At 33.9% G+C, this 18,015-nt stretch overlaps 1 protein-coding gene and 2 non-coding genes across 4 annotated transcripts in view; 1 reads left to right on the top strand and 2 right to left on the bottom strand.

Moving 5' to 3' along the window:
- LOC123710210 (contactin-associated protein-like 2) overlaps window positions 1–18,015 on the bottom strand; it is a 33,218-nt gene that overhangs the window by 1,711 nt on the left and 13,492 nt on the right. The window contains exons 12-26 of one of the 2 annotated variants that reach the window (XM_045661976.1): window positions 16,761–16,909; window positions 16,171–16,373; window positions 13,888–14,099; window positions 11,093–11,307; window positions 10,237–10,410; window positions 7,946–8,171; window positions 6,804–7,051; window positions 5,859–6,287; window positions 3,763–3,966; window positions 3,237–3,454; window positions 2,834–2,913; window positions 2,626–2,738; window positions 1,886–2,089; window positions 998–1,191; window positions 608–760 (exon numbers count right to left, since the gene is read on the bottom strand). In XM_045661976.1, coding sequence (XP_045517932.1) covers window positions 608–760; window positions 998–1,191; window positions 1,886–2,089; window positions 2,626–2,738; window positions 2,834–2,913; window positions 3,237–3,454; window positions 3,763–3,966; window positions 5,859–6,287; window positions 6,804–7,051; window positions 7,946–8,171; window positions 10,237–10,410; window positions 11,093–11,307; window positions 13,888–14,099; window positions 16,171–16,373; window positions 16,761–16,909 — 3,022 coding nt within the window. Of the gene's footprint in view, window positions 1–607; window positions 761–997; window positions 1,192–1,885; window positions 2,090–2,625; window positions 2,739–2,833; window positions 2,914–3,236; window positions 3,455–3,762; window positions 3,967–5,858; window positions 6,288–6,803; window positions 7,064–7,945; window positions 8,172–10,236; window positions 10,411–11,092; window positions 11,308–13,887; window positions 14,100–16,170; window positions 16,374–16,760; window positions 16,910–18,015 lie in introns of both variants that reach the window. The other variant, XM_045661975.1, reaches the window with a different exon arrangement.
- LOC123710512 lies at window positions 8,634–8,795 on the bottom strand. Its single transcript, XR_006753835.1, has one exon. It is a non-coding gene; the product is annotated as a U1 spliceosomal RNA (small nuclear RNA).
- LOC123710520 lies at window positions 9,351–9,512 on the top strand. The gene has a single exon (XR_006753843.1). It is a non-coding gene; the product is annotated as a U1 spliceosomal RNA (small nuclear RNA).

Here is an 18,015-nt window from a genome sequence, read left to right on the forward strand (position 1 = left end):
TTGCGTACGCATTTCAATCAAGGCATTAAAGTTATAAATCCGGAATGACATTTAAAAAGCATGAGTTGTTTGCTTTGAAATATGTCTTCATTGTCTTTGCGTATTTAGAATTTAGAATTTAATTCAATGTAACTTTGAATTATGAAGTTCGGCATACAAAACATTTACAACACGCCATTCATTTGGCGCCAAAACATGGCCGAAATCAAGCCCGTCATTGCGCATGCGATAAGGCGGTGGCTGTGACAGATAAACCAATATTTTCATTTTGTTGGATTTAGTACAACAAAAAGTTGTTCTTGGTTAGTCAATATTGAAATAATTGATTATACGAAGTACTTCTAAATTTAAAACTTAATTGAGGGAATTATAATTTATTATACTCAATATTAAATACTATTAGTGAAATATTATTATTGACTTTTTGTTTGTATGGTAACAGTGTTATGATATTTCTAGATGATCTATGAGAAGGCTGAGAATAACGCTAACTTTATTTTTTTTAATTAAAAAATAGTACTAATAATTAAAATAGGTGCGTATACGTTTTTTTTAATATCTTAGGGTTGGCTCATAAAATCATACCGTTAAGTCTTAGTGTACTCACGTGTGAACCACAATAGCAGAGACAACAAACGAATATAACAATTAGAGCAATGAATATCCTGTCAGTACTTTCTTCCTCGGCGTCTGGTTGTGTATGAAGGGAATCGAAAGGGAGACGCGATGGTGGGTCTTCCACCCAAGTTTTGTCTACACTCTGAAAAAAGTATATAAAATACACTATAACTTTTTTCGTCAATTAGAAATATTCAAATTTTTACATAGCTATTTAAAATCACAATAATAACACAACTGGTTACAACAATATTCATATTATTACTTTTTATTTGACTGAATTCTAGGAGCGTAATATAATAAGATACTGTTTTTCTATGACAATACATAAAACGAGATTGTGATTTGATACGGTTTATTTTAACCATTTTTGCCTTACAATAAGGAAACTGCCATTATGCGTGGCTCCTAGTTGATCATGTTCCGGCCAAGCCTCATCAAAATCTGCTGAGCATTGTGCGCTTCTGACACCCTGAGCATTTACAGCATTCACTGTCTCTGAGTCAGAGCGAGTGAACAACATGTATTCTTCTAAAGGCTTCATTTCGTATTCGTTTATTTGTACTAAAATATCTGAAATATTAATTTATTTAAACCTTGTTACATTCCAAATTAAAACAAGTAACCAACTATAAAGGTGCAACGGGTGGCCTATCGCTAACATGCGATCTCTTCCAGGCAACTCTACTAAGAAAAAAGACAAAAGAAATACTTAATCAACAAAAATACTTAATCTAAAACAATCTTAAAGCTATGTAAGGTTAAAAAATTACAATTCACAAAAGAAAATACTTGAATTACAAAGGTCACGATTGAGCAGGAACTTATGTTTAGGAAGTTCCATTTGTATGCAAACAAAATTGTAACTTCCATAAACTGTCGCGGACCCCCAATGCTATGGAGCAGACACTCATTGCAGACATTTCTTTCTCTGTTTAGAACAATTATTGTGTCATCGGTTATAGAACATAGAACTTTTTGTATACGAGTACAGTTTTTAGGTGCATCAGTTCACAGTAAAATACACAAACAAAAACAATATAATTGAATAAAAACGAAGTAATTATTATTTACTCTAAAAGCACAATAGACATCTTTTCGTAGAGTTAATAAAAAAGTCGAGAGTAAACTGTTACGTCTTGGCGTAAGATTAGGAGTCAGAGATTTGAAACCTGCCGCTAAGTATGACTTATGTCAGCTCTTTGGCCTCATACTATTGGCTAACTTTAGACTCTGAAATTACTTTCGAAATGTACGCCAAACTTACTTGAAAGACATCCATTATATCCCTTGAAGATCTTAAGTCTTGGATCCGAAGTATTAAGTCCCCCAATTTGCACCTCATTGGTCCCAACATCTACTACTTCCCACAGACCCTGAGGCGATAATTTCTCTAACGGTATCTCTATTCTATCTATCAATAGCTTCGTCTCATTTTCTATTCGTGTGTAGTAAACTGTGTGCCGAGCTCCTAGATTATTTAAATACCCATTAAACTGGTTAAATATATAGGGGTTTGTGTATTTATGAACATATTACATTACAGAAACGTTTCATATAGGTCCTAGCATTTTGAGTTTATATATTATATATATATATATATATTATTAGCATAGCTGTGTTACAGCTAAAAAGATTGAGAGTGTAGTGGTGGCGTGTGACTCTTAGCGTTGAGGTTATGTTGTGCTTTAACTCGCTCGTATGGTGAAGGAAAACATCGTGAGGACTCCGGCATTAGAGGCAAATGACGACGGTGACAAACACAGAAGGCTGATCACCTACTTGCCTATTAAAAAAAGCAAATAATCACGTTCTAACAAACATCAAAACAACAACAAAGAAAAAAATCACGTGAAACGCTGTGATCAGGGTTTGGAAGGGACATGATCCCAGATCTGCCCATGATCGAAGAGTCCTATAATGTTTGGAAAAAAACTAGCATCTTAACTGCTTGAAATTTTATTGCTAAATTAATAAATTATGGCATCGTAATAAAATCTAAATTACCGTTTAAAAAGTTCCGGTTTTTAACTTCCGCACCGTATGCTGAATCTTCGCGGTCTTCTTCAAATTTAAGATAACCGTCTTGAGTAATCGCTACTAAGAGATAATAACTTCTTCTAAAAAAGTTTGAAGAAATAAATACATTTATTTAATAATATATGTAATAATAATTATTCTGAGAGGTTAGTTTTTAAAAATACTTTTCACTTACTTATTTTCAGTTTGGACCAGTAGAAGTACAGTATTCTTTTGCCGTAAATCGTTGCTTGAAAATGCTAACTTTATTTTTACCTACGAGAAGGTTTATTTAGTCTTAATTTTCATTGTGATAAAAGAAATAACTATAAATAATGCGCTAGATATTTTAATATATTTTTTTTGTAATCATGGGGCAAACAGGCAGGAGGCTCATCTGACTCGCGAGTGCGTTGCCGGCCTTTTAAGAATTGGTAGGCTATTTTCTCGACGGAACCTGAATCTAATTGGTTCGAAACTCTTCAGTGTAATCTTAGCTTTATCTATGAAAACGATTCAATTTAACACATATGTAATATGGTAGATTAGTAAACTTGTCCTTTAAGAGATAACAGAAATGTGTATAGACTCAAAAATACCTTATGTATAGTTTGTGGCAGTACGAATTTCCTTTCCAAAATACTCTCGCCATTGAAGTCAGCCCCCTTTTCCTCCATACAATACTCCCCGAAGTAACTGGTGAGATCACAGTCACAGCTACTCTCTTGGTTCGTAAAATCCTCGGTACAGACTCCACCGTTTTTGCAAGGTTCCGAATCGCATTTCATATTGCATTCTGGTAATACGCCTGTAAGATCTAATATAAAAAGTTTTTATTTTACAAAACAGCTTCATCTAGAAATGCTGTATACAAAAGAAGATCGTAAGAATGTTAAATTATTTTACGGCTATTTAAGCTTTATGCTTATCAAGTTATTATGTGCAAAAAGTATGGATAATTAAAAATATAGCAACGTTTCTAATTGACATTAACGATTGCCATTAATTAATCACGTTTTAATCTATTGAAAATATTACAATTAAGTTTAATAAAATAAAGCTATTTTACTGAAATAAACAAACGTTCATTTCAGTGAAATAGTTCATTTTAATATTTTTTAATACCTTGGTCAATATTCTGCTGAGCCTTCATTGGTAAATCAACCACATGGTCAGCGATTTTAAAGCCCCTAACACATCCCACATAGCCGCCTTGAGGAAGAATCGTGGCTCTTGGTGCAAGGTGTAAGGAAAATTGGTCGTACCCACCAAGATTCATTTGGAAGTAATCTGTTGGTGGTGCTGGAGGCCTTTGGGGACGTATTACCTCTTAAAATAATATCCATTAAATTAGAAAATAAACTTTTAAAATTATAAAACGTATATAAATGAGAGAACAATAAAAGCGAAAAGTGGAAATCTAAAACAGACGGAAAGGATAGCCAGTGTTACTATAGTAAGTCTTATGTATTAGTGTAGGTATACATTACGTATATCTACATACATGAAAAATCTGTGCCTCTGAGCTGTCAGAAACTGATATGGGATCGAAGTACGAATACTTGAATTGAAAGTTTGTGCTCGCCTCAATCAATAAAAACTTAGTGATTTTAGGAGGTTACGGACTGAGGCCTTTGGTTTAGCATGAACGTGTGTTCAAACTATATACATGATAATAACTAACTTAACTTGGTGAAAGGTTATATCTTTTGCAATAAAATTATGAATAAGATAAAACAATATGCATTTAGAACGGAAACACGATAATATTTTTAGAAATCGTGATTTACTTATTCGTAATGTACAAATCACGCTCATTAATTCTCAAATGAATACTAAAGTTAATCTATTTAACTTTAGAACAACGATAACATAATGTAGGAGTAATTATGCAACATTTTACATTCTGACTGAGTAAGTCAAATTGTAAATGTAAATACAAACAAATAGCGCGGATTTGAATAGTGAACATTATTTTGTGATATGTTAAAATTTTCTAATTTTTTGTCGACGAAATATTTTTTTTTTTTGAAGAAGGAATCTCGCTGTTGGCCTTAAGGGCCTTTACAGCTCAGCTCGGGCTGTTTTGGCGAGCGTAGCTCGGCCAGAATGGCGTTTTATCCCGCGGCTAGCGCAAGGGCGTCTCCTGTGAGACTCAAACCTCGGCTTGGGCCGTCGCGGGGCGGTCAATCGCCTGAAGGGCAGGACGGAAGCTCACTGGAGTGAGCGAAGTGCGAAGTAAAGGTCCTCGCCTTCCCTGGTGAAGGCGGTTTTTTACCCTAATCTGTGATTGGCTATTTTTATTATTTTTGGCCGCACGGGCGGCTTTTAATTTATCGTTTGCTACGGTAATTGGATCATCCGGATCCGTTAGTATGTGTCGGGGCCTCCTGCGAGCCTTTTTTGTCGGGAAGGGGTAATAGTTGATGCTATTACGCACCAGCGGATTGGGATGGTGTTTAGCCTTGTCAAAGTGGCGTGTGGACGCCAACTTCATCCATTGGGCTATGGTAGGGAGCTCCAGGTCGTGGTGGAGATCGACATAGAAGGGCGCACCGGTCGCGATTCTCATGAATCGCGACTGAAGCACCTGTAGCCGGTGAATATAGGAGGGGGCACGACGAAATATAATGTATAGTCCTCCATATAACGTCACCTGTCCGGCGCAATATAGCCATATTCCGTCGAAACAGTGCTCTATTTTATTAAACACAAACAAGGCTTGCTTAACTACAGACTAAAAATTATTCCCATTTAATCATAGAACACAAACAGCAAGAATACTAAACGACACACCTCTGCTTGACATCTAAAATCAGTAAAGATATCGTGTCTGGGTTCTCATGTATAAAGTATATTCTACTAAATAATAAAAATAAAAATATATCTAATATATTCTACACAACCATATTCAGATTAATCTAACTTTACAACTAAGTTAGCAGTTGGGACAGTAACCGAGGAAGCTACATTGTATTAATAAAAATAGCACGAATTACGTCAAGCGTATGGTAACGTTGGAGGGCAAATATTTTATAGCCTGTCTGCGTCGATTACAAGTTGCCGACACAGTTGAAGAAACTTTTGTCGCGCTTTATGTCTATACACAGATTTGTGTTTTATTTTTTAACACGCCTGTAATACGCCTGTGTGTATGTGAGTGACTCAATGAAATGTTACAATTTTACTTCACTCAGTATCTATTAACATTACAGACTTACCTAAATCCGGGTTCTTCCAAGGCTTGTTCGTATAATTCGATAAAAGCTTGGCAACTTTATCAATTGTTGTATTCTTATCATTAACATGTAGCGTAGTGCTATTATCAGTTCTTATAATAGCAATCTGTACACTTTCCCCTTTATTTATTTTCTCATGGGTGACATTCATTTGAATAATTTCGTCTTCGTGATTGAATAAATATATTATTTCTGTGCCATTGTGTATGAATAAATGTATGAAATTATTGAGATTATCATTAGCATACAGTACTAATGCGTTGTCGTCGTACGTTCTAAGGTTCATTAGGACGTTTTCAACCATCATTTTCTTTAGCCTTATCTTTTCGGCTTCTGTTTCGTTGTCTACTAAATAGTTTTTCTTTAGATATGCTTCTTTTGTTTGAAATGTTAACGCCTTTTCATTAATATCTAGCAAATTAATATTTTTATATAACACTAGACACAAAAGTTACAAAGGGTTGTTTAATAATTTAAATTCATGTATCATGAACATTCATAAATAAAATTAGAGGCGCAAAAAAGTGTTGACGAATTAGATCAACGAATAGCAGATATCTACTACTACTATCTACTAAGCCGTATATTAAGGGTTACTCATTTTTATATAAAAAAAGGCCAACGGGCAGGAGGCTCATCTGATGTTAAGTGACACTGTCGCCTATGGACACCCAGATTTCTAGGAAGCTCGCAGTGCGTTGCCGGCCTTAAACTTACTAAACGGTTACTTTGCGCTAAGTCTTGATTCTACTTGAAGCTAGTGTACATCTACGTGTACTCCAAATAGCAGTCATTTTTTTTTAATAAATTTTAAATAACTTAGATGTAAATAATTAAAAGTATATAATATATAATGTAAATGTACGGCTCTATGTAAGTAATTTTATGCGTTATTATTAGCACATATTTTGTTTCATTCATACTTACTTTCTTCACAGTGAGCTCCCAAATGTGCCCAGCGGTTTTTACAGATACACTCATAAGTGGACCAGAGTTCTTTACAAATGGCTTTATTTTGACAAGGATTAGGTACACATGATGGCTTGCAATCCTTTATAATTTCAGACAAATGAACGGACATGTAACTATAGATGTCTAGGATTTCGCCATTTACAACCAAGCCTCTAAAGCAGCCGATCAGTCCTTGATTAACTGCGGACTTTTTAAGGTGATCACTGAAAATTTCTCTACGATGAACTAATTGATTAATCGTTAATTACATTTGCTGAGTGAAATATTTGAGTATAAGTTTAAAACGAATACAACATTTTATTGTATATGTAAGGATACAAAAAATTATGTTTTACATAATAATTTGTCGACTTAATGTCAACAACAGTGTTGCCTAAACTTTTTTGAACGGTCACCCACCTTCAAATTTTTATGACCCCCCTCCCCATGTAACATATATAATTTAAATATTAACAATTGAATTGTTCAGTTAAAGATTAATTAGACGAAACAGTGATTAAAATTTCAAAACATAATGGAAAACGTCAAGTCGGTTTTCGATATGTCCCCCTTAACAATAAAAAATGTAAAACACTGGTCTAGAACTTACATACGTAACTGATCCGCTTAAAAGATTTAAATATAATTGCACTGTTTTAACTGAAGTAGTTTTTCGTCTCTTTCCGTCAAACAGTCTTTACGCTATGATAAAAACCCTACTAATATTATAAACGCGAAATTTTGTAAGTAATGCATGGATGTTTGTTACTTTTTCACGTAAAACCTACTAAATGTATTATAATAAAACTTAACAATTATATAGCTTTTATATCAGAATAAAACATAGGCTACAATTTATAAAGATATTGTGTGAATTGTTAAAATATCAAGTAGAAATAAATAATCAATAAATCTACCATCTACGAGCTATTATGGCGTGCGCTGTATGTAATGTATGATGGAAATGTAGTAAGTCATATCTTTAGTAGTTCTTTTCTACGCCACGCTAATATCAGCTACTCGAAATACTAACCTGCGCAGACGAAGTCGCGGAAAGCAAAATACATATATTTTAGTTTAAACGCTGTAAACACATATGTTTTATAAACTATACTTACGCAGTAGCACCCCCGATAAACATAGACCCTTCAAATGGCCCAAACTCCTCTTCCAGTAATAAGTTAAGCATTTGATACTCTGTATTAAGCATAAATCTCACGTGATAGAAATTATAGTCGATCCAGATTTTGTGCCATTCGCCCCCATTTAATTTTCTTTTTGAATTTATCACTAATTTTCTTGTTGTTCCAGTATTTAGAGTGAAATTGAAGGTTAATTCATGTTCTAAAACAAACGGGACTTAAAATATAGAGAGGTTACGCCGTTTTCTGTATACGTACTGGTGCATTATGGCGCTTTATTAGTGTTATTATATATTTTGACAAATAAAAGATGTTTTAAAATGTATAATATCAACGGTCAATGTTATAAAAATATTGTCTTTTGTTTATCCAAGAACTACACTTAATTGTTACCTGTGTGGTACAGGACAGAAGGTCGATTAATATATGTGGGTAGTTGTGATTTTAAAAGGATAATTGTAACGGCGCGTACGCAATCCCCACTACCACATAAAGCATAATCGCAGAGGTAAAAAAATACGTGTTGCGTTGTCTTTAAAATAAATTATTAAATTATCATGGTTTTATCATTTTTTTATCTACTGGAAGTATAATAAACGAATAAATACAATCAGATCAGTTTCAGAGAAGTTCTTAAAGTTATATACATATCGTACTCTAAAGAGGGGGACGGCGCGTACGCAGTCCCCACTACCAAAAATTACGCGTCCGAGTTATCCACATTAGGGATAATCGCAGAGGTCAACTCATCCGCAGTGCAATGGATGAGTCTCGCTCTGGGGGAACCGCCTTTTTGATCACGGTGTCCCCTACGCCAGGTAAGTATGATTTTTTTAAACCACTGAGAATACATATGGTAAGTCACAAGTATTTAGAAAGCGCGTGTTATAAATTTTACCATAAATTATACCGACATCTATTGAGGATTTGATAAACTAAAACAATTTTTGTGTTGAGTTACTACCATATGAGTAACGTGCCAAATGAATAGATTAAAAAATTTAAAATGTAAGACAGCTATTTGGCTCCCATCCAAGTTTAGCTTTAAATCTTATATTAAAATGTTCTCCATAGTATATTTATAATACTTCGTAGTAACAAGTATCTAGAATGAGTTTATATTAATTGGTTGTACTATTAATTCGTTGTTCAAGATGAAGATTTGTTTTTATTATTAGTCAAATGAATTAACGTTATTCCCTCTATGTTGTATTTTAATATATTGTACGCACAATGTAGTTCGTAACTCTAATTTTAAGTAATTTGTTTTAGTTTATCAATTCCTCAGTAGATGTCGGTATAATTTATAGTAAAATTAATAACACGCGCTTTCTAAATACTTGTGACTTACCATATGTATTCTCAGTGGTTTAAAAAAATCATACTTACCTGGCGTAGGGGACACCGTGATCAAAAAGGCGGTTCCCCCAGAGCGAGACTCATCCATTGCACTGCGGATGAGTTGACCTCTGCGATTATCCCTAATGTGGATAACTCGGACGCGTAATTTTTGGTAGTGGGGACTGCGTACGCGCCGTCCCCCTCTTTAGAGTACGATATGTATATAACTTTAAGAACTTTTCTGAAACTGATCTGATTGTATTTATTCGTTTATTATACTTCCAGTAGATACAAAAATGATAAAACCATGATAATTTAATAATTTATTTTAAAGACAACACAAGACGTATTTTTTTACCTCTGCGATTATGCTTTATGTGGTAGTGGGGATTGCGTACGCGCCGTTACAATTATACTTTAAAAATCACAATTACCCACATATATTAATCGACCTTCTGTCCTGTACCACACAGGTAACAATTAAGTGTAGTTCTCGGATAAACAAAAGATAATATTTTTATAACATTGACCGTTGATATTATAAACCCGTCCACAATTATTTAAAATGTGACAGACAGGGTACCTACTCGTAGCGCAACTCTGCAACGTACATATCATGTCTTTACTGTCATCGTTTGAATTACAACAGAACTGATAACAATACAAAAAAATCCGTCAACATAGCCACTTGCGATCTTCTAAGATACTACTCATATTATTTAGCTATTTCGTGTGCTATGTGTGTTATATTCGTCATAAACACGAATTAATTGTTAACAATATATTTATATCAATTGAATCTTATTTAATTAAGATTTAACGCTATTTGATACACATTTTGTAACGTTATTATTTATTTGCACGAGAGCGATAATGACAAAACCTCAAATTTGTTGACAACTGTTTAAGATATTTGAAGATCTTACCACTAGTTAGGGCAACCATAAATGAAGGATAATTAGGTCTTATAGGTGGTTGAAATAACAATATAGCGCTGGTCCCAGTAGTTCTGAAACTAAACGCGATATCGCCCTTTCTCCATCCTGGGACTTCTATGTAGGATTGCGAGGTCGTGAATGTTACAACGTAGCGTTGAGTATCTGGAATACGTTCAATAAATATATCACATTTTTCTATTGACGCCCTATCATCTATACATCAGTTCCTATGTTAATTATTTTCATACAAGCTCTTACATGTTTGTTAGACAATTATTGTTTCGCTTAGTATTGAATTTGAATCTCCAGGTACACTGTCAATTATCAAGGAAGTATGCTCAAGACGGAAGTACGATATACAGTCAAAACCGTTTAAGATGACATCGTTTAGAATAACGGTTATATTGACCAAAATAAAAGGTCCCGACTGAATTCTATTGTACATATTGGGTTCTTTATAACAATTTATCGGATGTTACGACTATCGGTTTATACGACCAAATATGAGTTGTCCCTTCGATATCGTTATAACAGAATTTGACTGTATTTATAAAAAAATAATATTCTTTTTGTATTTGTTGTTTTGTTTATAATACGTTGTGCAGATTTTTATTTAAACTGTATGTCACAATATTAAAATCGAGATCCGAATGGGTATCGAAGTTAAGAAGATTTGATGCGCGGAGACAACAACAATAAAAATAAATCACAACCTGAAAATAAAATATCATTACGACGTATATCATTTAAAAATTGCGTTCAACTGGATTTTTTTAAACCAATATTTTCTCCTGGAAACTTTCTGGATTATTCACATATTATAAGTGTTGATTTAATTACTGACTTGTTTCCACGCATTCCAAGGGCCCCAACGTGATCCTCCCCTGAGCTTCCTCGGTCAGGTCTTTCTGCTGCAAGAAGAACATTTCCGTGATACCCAGGCTCTTTGGGTCCACTAAGGTCCCTTCATCAGAATGCCATTTGTCAACATTCGCATCACAGTTACAAGACTGCGTTGGATTAACGCACGTTGCGTTAACACCACATGGACAGTATCCTCTAGAAATATTGTAATTATATTAATTTTATGTATACATATTTACTTAAGCACCTGCGCTAACTGATATGGAGTCCAGAGCTGAATGCTTAAAAAATACAATACGTTACAAATTTTACACATCAATTAAATTAGGATATAAATTACAAACTAGTAAGGAACAAAAAAAACACAGGCAAAAAATAAAAATAAAAAATGCAAATTTAATATATAAACTTAAACCTCATTAAAAGTGGATGTAACAAAATTACGATAAGTAAAAAGATTGTTGTGAATTATTTTTATGAATGTTAGTAATTAACTTGAACATCCGCGATGCGAACACACGACCTCAGGGATGAGGTGCGCACGCTTAAGCCAACTAGGCCAACACTGCGCCTAGTCAGAGTTCTGTAATGACATCATGTAAGGAAAATTTGATGTTTTGTTTGAGCTGTGATGTTTCAAAATAATAACGAAACTCAGTAATGAAATCAGATTCATAATTGCAAAGACAATTGAATACAGGGTTGGCCTTGCTGGTTCAAAGGCCGAACCAAGGTCAAGAAATTTATCAAGGAGAATAAAAGTAAGATTATATATTATCGGAGCATGGGTTGAAAATATTATTCGATTTATAGAAGAAGTAGAACAAGACATCTGTCGTGGCGATAAACTTCTTAATTTCATTCTAAAGCATGACAAGATTGAAATAAATCAAATAAAACGCAGTGATTTGTATAAAACATGTTTAAAAATACCAATGAAATATCATATGAGGTCACCTTCTTATATATAAGGAATTTGAAATGTTAAACTAGAAAAAAAATCCTACTCAACTGAGACGGAAAACAAATAGCGTTTAAATACGAAGCCTATACATTTATAAATCTGAAAACAAAGTGGAGGAAATATAGGAGAAATATATAACAATACAAGAGACACATCAATAATATTAGAACACATAATGAACTATAACACGAGTTAATTTCGGTGGCTATTGTTGTAGGGATGTTTAAATACATGTTAAATGAAACTCTTTGTTTGAAGCTGGGTGTCAACAGGCTATTATCTTTTTCTTTTTTGAATGGAATCTCGTTGTTGGCCTTAAGGGCCTTCACAGCTCAGCGCGGCCTGTTTTTCTGGCTTTTATCGTTTAAAACATGAGCTTATAACTAACATAACATTAGAGGTGGGATTAACAAAAAGTTGGCTTATTTAAGGGAATCTTTTCTTTCTTTAAAATGTTAAATTTGTTTACCTACCCATATATGTATGTACTTTTTGTTACCACTAAATATGACTGCTGTGGAATGGAAGCATGGTTATCCATATCACAGGTATCTAGTTTGAAAACCAGTCTCCGAATACCTTCTTAACTGTAATCTTATTTATTGTTGTAAATGTTTTATGGGAGTTTTATGGGAGATATATAAATATAAAATTATAATTATTATTAGAACCTAAATTTATGTAACACTTCAATACAAGTGTAGTCGATGTATTGGACATTATCGAAAACGAAAATGTTATGTTTCAATTCACTAGTGTGGAAAAACTAAAGGGCTTCAATGATTGCAAACTTTTGGCTTGCGCTTCTTATTAATAACTTAAATATATATGTAACTTTACTAATGGTAGGTTACAACTCCATAATGTCGTGGTTTGTATATTGTATATTTGATTCAGTCAAACAGCCTATTATTATCTTTATCACTGCTTTAACTGTTTTTTTATTTGAAATGGTTTACGTTTTTATAATGCTCTTTCACAAGACTGAATATAAACTGTTGTTTAATGTTTTAAAAGTAATTAATTTTTTATAAAGGTTTTCGCTGGTTTACGCTCCAAACTTTTCCATTCGGAAAGGTCATACAAAAGTATCGGACCGTTATCCGTTTAATCACTTACCGTCTCATTATGTTGGCTAAAACGAGAGTTTAGTAAAAGGACTTTTAGAGCTATCATCTAAATGAAGAGTATTTGAATACTTAAGAAATATATTTTCAGACAATTTTTAGAGGGTTTCGGGTTCAAAGGTACTGGGGACTGGTGAGATTTTGATTAACGTAATGCATTACAAATCTATTTAATTTGTATGTTTTTTTTTAAATATTTTGTTTTACAATTTAAAAAAACGTGTAGCGATGACTTATTCTTATTTCAATCATTCGTGTGTTACACGAAAATAAATAAATAAATTAACATTACGATTGTGATATTTTAGTAAATATTAATTAATGCTTATAGCATAAGTTAGCAGTGTTGGCCTAGTGACTTCAGCGTGCGACTCTCATCTCTGAGGTCGTAGGTTCCAATGGACTTTCTTTCTATGTCCGCATTAAACATTCGCTCGAACGGTGAAGGAAAACATCGTGAGGAAACCGGCTTGCCTTAGACCCAAAAAGTCAAGGCATGTGTCAAGCACAGAAGGCTGATCACCTACTTGCCTATTAGATTAAAAGATGATCATGAAACAGATACAGAAATCTGAGGCCCAGACCTAAAAAGGTCTTTTTTTTAAATAGTATAAGTACGAATAAGACCGAAAACTATAAATTTGTCCTATACATCTCACTCAAAATAATAAAACATAATCTTACCTTTTGACGTTGCCTATATAATCAACGGTATCATTCGAGGAGGAAATTAACCAAGTTGCACTATGTAACTCCAGGGGAGCCTTTAGACAATCATACTTTATGTACTGTCGGCAGAATAGCGAATGAGATATTAATTCTTGCAACATTTCTGCTGTGAATTCTCGGTATTTAATTATGAAACTGAAATCTTGGCCGGATGCTGACCGTACATCCTGAAATATTGAAATATCGTGAAGAGTTAGAATTCTATAAGGGAAATTGAATTTTTTATGCATTTAAAATCTATTATAATCCAATAATTATATTTATTTCAAGTAAAATCATTTAAGTTTTTGTTTGTGATACAGTACCTCTTATTAGGTCTTGAACACGTGTTTTTTTAAAGAACAGGGGGCGGGCATGGACAGTAGGCCAATCTGATGCTAACTGATACCGCCTCTCAATGCCAGAGAGCTCGCAAATGCGTTACAGGCCTTTTAAGACTTAGTACACTCTTTTCTTGAAGGACCTAAAGTCGAATTGGTGGAAATACTTCAGCAGCTAAACGGCCTTAAATAGCGAGGCAGAACACAGATACGGGTGTACATTCATATTCTGGCTGGACGTTCAATAATGAAACCCAGCTGCAGGTATTAATCGGAACAACTCCTCTGAACACCACTCTCCATTTTAATGCGGTAGAAGATGAAGAGAGACCCCACTACTCTACGCAACGCTTAAGGATCGAGCAAAACAATACGATTCTGACTCAGAACTAAACAGATTAGCTATACTTCTTCTAACATATTTTTATTTTTTATTCACTCTTACAGAATAAAATAATCTAAATCGTGATATGTTACTTTTGAAAACCACTGTGGTTTGTATTAATGTAACCACAGCAGTCTTGTTTAGGAGCTGATACGTTATTTATATTCTACTCTTTATTGTCTATAATATTTTAACAGGATGTTTATATCTGGTTTATTAACCAGTTCCGACTTAATAAAAATGGCCGTTTAATTTAATTATTATCTTTAATTTCTCAAAGTTACCGAATTAAATCAATAGGGCAAGGAGTCCCTCCGCACGTAAGAAGTGAAACTTCGTAATATGGAAATTAATGACGAGAAATATATAAATATATATATAGATATATATTTTGAAGTGAAACTTATAATGCGACTTCCAACATGTTGTGTTAAACGTTCAACGCTCCTGGGGAGGAGGTATAGAAAGAGACAGAGCCAAAGAAGATTATTTTCGTCATTAATTTCCACATTACGAAGTTTCACGCACAGAGGGACTCTACGCACTATTTTGTTAAGGTTTAGTTACGTTTATAATTCAGCCCATCAAGAGAAGATTATAAAAGTACTAAGGTCATTCGGTATCATCTTTCGTCGCATTTGTTGGTTTATTTTCTAATATTTAAGGAATTCACATCGTAATTGCTAATTAAGTTCATGCCTATAAGACGCGTGATTGTGCTTTGTTTCACGTCCGTCCCACGTTCAACGCCAACTATGCCAAAAACTGTGTTCTATATCCCATACAATGACCAATGTTTAGCCCTGACTTGTTTCACCTATCGCGGAATATGGAGCAGTTTCTCCCTGATCTTTGAGCACTTCCTACATACACACCCACACTTATATACGTTCCTTCACTTTAACACAACACAGCCAAATTAGATATTACTTAGTTTAATTGTATTGAATAATTTTTGTCTATTTCCTTCTGGAATGTTTGAATCTTTTTGTTTATATTATGTACTCCATCTTGGCTATATATTTTGTATAATTGTTTTTCATTAAATATGATATAAGTTAGCTGTATTGTACGAAATAAATAAAGTTCAGTTGTATCCAGAACATATTTCTCTTTTACTCGAATCCTAACTGTTCGCGCTAAATCGGTGTCAGTCAAAGAAGGATGACAATTGTCGATTTTGACTTTGACACCCGAACCGGTGTAATGGCGCAAGAAGTTAAACTTTAACCGCTGGCGCATGCGCACTGAATATAGACCGCATACCGTACCGCATTCATTTTATTCATCATTTAAGGATCCAGTGTTTGGAGTGAGACACACCATCGTTGATGGTGCTAGTTTTAGTCTTATCGTTTATTGGAATCCTTTTTTTATTATACTGACACGCCACAGCCGAACCAGCTCATATTATTTTACCGAGGGAAAGGAGCATCCTGGATATAGCTTCCGGATACCCATGCCGTAACAGTACGTTGTTTAAAAAAAAACTAAATTCAAATTTACTCGCTAATAGAAAGGTTTTTTACTTACCACCTGACTCGGCAGATTATGTTCTACCACAGTAGTAGATGAATCGGCTTCTATTTGAAACTCGCATTTGACGTGAGCTGGAGGGAATTTCCCGTTACCATCAATATCTATTAGGTACACATCATTCCTTGTATAGCCAAGTAGAGCTAATTCTTCGCAGGTCTTTCTGAATGTGGCAAAATGGCAGTTTTCACCTATATAACCTAAAAATGTATAAATCTTTTTGAAGACTATTACATTGACTAATATAATACCAGCCTCGAAGCTTTTGTATGCCAATTTCGTTGTCTCAATATCCGTAGCGCTGATGTCGCAACATTGCTATCGCGCGGAACAAATACTCATTATTGGGATCAAGTTATCTGTCAATATCGCTATTGGAAGTATGCGTTTCGTTTTTTAATTAAAATTTTACCAGCAATTTGATGACATTATTTATTGCGATCTCCGCCAAAATATTTTAATAGATATTGTATGAGTGAAACTTACACTTATATTTATATGAATGAGTGTTGAGTTTATAAATTGAAAAAATTATGGCCTGACGTTACTTGTTCTTAAATTTTTTTTCATCGTTCATACAAACTTACCCGTATTATCACAATTACAAATAACTCTATCTTCTCGTATAGAGCAAATGCCGCCGTGTTCGCATGTGTTTGGTCTGGTACAAGGGTCTACGTATTGACAGTCATCTATTGCTACTTCGCCTACCACGCGCTCTGTATTTATTACGAACCTAAGAAATCAAAAATTAAGAGATTACCGAAGGTAAATACTCAGTGTTGCAGCGTTGTCCTAGTGGCTTCAGCGTGTCGTAGGCTCGATTTCTGGCTGAATACCAATGGTCTTTCTTTCTATCTGCATGTGCATTTAACATTTGCTCAAAAGGTTGCCTTAGACGCCCAAAAAGTCGACGGTGTGTGTCAGACACAGGAGGCTGATCACGTACTTGTTTTTTAGATTGAAACTTTTTAGTGAAACAGATACAAAAATCAGTGGCCCAGACCTAAAAAGGTTGTAGTGCCACTGATTTATTTCAATTTTAAATACACGAAACTGGTATATGATTAAATAACAACTTCGCTTCTCGAAGGATACCATTATAATAGGCGAAAAATATACAGATCTATAGTACATGCTTATTACACTTGACAGCAAAAGTTATGTGGGGTAAAAATTAAACATGCAAAAAAAAAACTGTAACCAACAGCGAAAAAATATCTATCATCATAGAATTGCAAGCCATAAAGTAACATATATCTAAAACTATTTATATTTAGGACAAAGCATAACATTTTAAACAAACATCGAGCCAAACATAGACGGATCAAGAAGGCGTGCGGCAAATATTGGTCAGTAAAAGGTGTATTCAAGTCTGACAATACATCTTAAACGAAAATCTTTGAAGTGCGTTGTGATGCCAACTCTCCTGTATACCAAACTTGGGGTTGGACGAGGCCTATGCATTATCGTGTGGTTCCTATACTTAAAAGCTAGAGTTAAGAATTTGTATTATACCTTATTTATTGTGTTTTTTTTTGAAATGAAACGCTCTGTGATTATAATTATTATAAGTACTAAAGATAAAAAAAAACTCAGTTAATTTTAAGTAGCCGCATTTTGATAGTTTGAGAGTTACGGAGGGGAAATCAAATCATTAGATTTGCATTCCATAATTGTCTCTAAATCATCTAATTAAAGTCACAAAATTTGATAGAAGCGAAGAGGCTAAAATGGGTATTGGAAAAAAATTAACTAAAATAACACTTTTATTTTTGTTAGTATATTCTAGTTAAAACACAAAATGACGAGAAAATTATATCAATACATGATATTATATTA

This window comes from Pieris brassicae, chromosome 5 (genome assembly GCF_905147105.1).
Source record: "Pieris brassicae chromosome 5, ilPieBrab1.1, whole genome shotgun sequence".
NCBI classification, from domain to species: domain Eukaryota; kingdom Metazoa; phylum Arthropoda; class Insecta; order Lepidoptera; family Pieridae; genus Pieris; species Pieris brassicae.